At 56.7% G+C, this 1,152-nt stretch overlaps 1 protein-coding gene across 1 annotated transcript in view; it reads left to right on the forward strand.

Moving 5' to 3' along the window:
- Window positions 1-327: 327 nt before the first annotated feature.
- IGSF9 (immunoglobulin superfamily, member 9) overlaps window positions 328-1,152 on the forward strand; it is a 17,483-nt gene continuing 16,658 nt past the window's right edge. The window contains exons 1-2 of the mRNA XM_008569528.1: window positions 328-409; window positions 629-808. Coding sequence (XP_008567750.1) covers window positions 352-409; window positions 629-808 — 238 coding nt within the window. The 5' untranslated portion in view covers window positions 328-351. The remainder of the gene's footprint in view (window positions 410-628; window positions 809-1,152) is intronic.

Consider the following 1,152-nt stretch of genomic DNA (forward strand, 5'->3'; position numbering starts at 1 on the left):
CCCCAGGGCATCAAGATGTCTGGTCTCTTCACCTGCCCTTCCCTCCCTCCCACACTCACCTGCTCTCCTCCCTGCTTTCTCTGTCTAGTGCCCTTCTCTAATCATGGGCTTCTGGGCGCCAGTATTGGCAGCTCTGCATGTTGCCTTGCACTTTGCAGTTAGATCTGGTGGTTCTCCAGAGAACAGCTCCCTCATGAGCCAAATCCTAAGTGCAGAAGAGTGAGAGCTGACACCTGTTACCTGGGGCCCATCAGAAGGACTGACCAGGGCTTGCTGGCTGTGGACGTCCCTCGGCCCCTCCATCTGGTCTCCTGTGGATAGGAGGGGCCGGGCAAGCAGGCCAGCCGGGCTATGGTTTGGTGCTTCAGTCTGGCCATCCTCAGCCTGATCATCAGCCAGGGGGCTGACGGTGAGCTGGATTTCTGCTAGCCTTGGGGTGGGCATGTTCCTCAAGGGGTTCTCTGTGAGCATGTGAGGGTAGGGGAGGAATAGGGCTGGTTCTGGAGAAGCTGGGGGCTCCCCCAATCACCCAAAGTCCTAAGGAGCCTACAAGGACACTGATGGAACCTTTCCTCCCAGCCCTGACTTTGGTCCCCCTTGCTCTGCCCTTATGCCATCCACAATTCAGGTCGAGGGAAGCCTGAGGTGGTGGGCCGGGCTGGGGAGAGTGCCGTGCTGGGCTGTGACCTGCTGCCCCCGCCTGGCCGGCCCCCCCTGCATGTCATCGAGTGGCTGCGCTTTGGATTCCTGCTTCCCATCTTCATCCAGTTTGGCCTCTACTCTCCCCGAATCGACCCTGATTACGTGGGTAAGAGTCATCCTTCAGGTAGGAGGTAGGGAGGAATCACCAACAGAGGTGAGGTGGGTAGGGTGGGGCCAAGCCTCTTAAATGCTCTGTCCCTGCTCCGATCGCATCTCCAGCTCTACTGCCTTAACTCTGCTTAACAAGCATGGCTGTACTCCCAAGCAGTGTTAAGGATTCACTCATTACACACACACACACACACACACACACACACACACACACACACACACGCGCGCGCGCGCGCGTTATAGCTGTGCTGTCTAGAATTCCATGTGGTCTGTTCCAGAGGAGATCTTGCAGCCCTATTCCAAATATCCATCCTAATTCTCTAACTGCTCTTTCTAGAT

The sequence above is a fragment of the Galeopterus variegatus genome, unplaced genomic scaffold (assembly GCF_000696425.1).
Source record: "Galeopterus variegatus unplaced genomic scaffold, G_variegatus-3.0.2 Scaffold506, whole genome shotgun sequence".
NCBI classification, from domain to species: domain Eukaryota; kingdom Metazoa; phylum Chordata; class Mammalia; order Dermoptera; family Cynocephalidae; genus Galeopterus; species Galeopterus variegatus.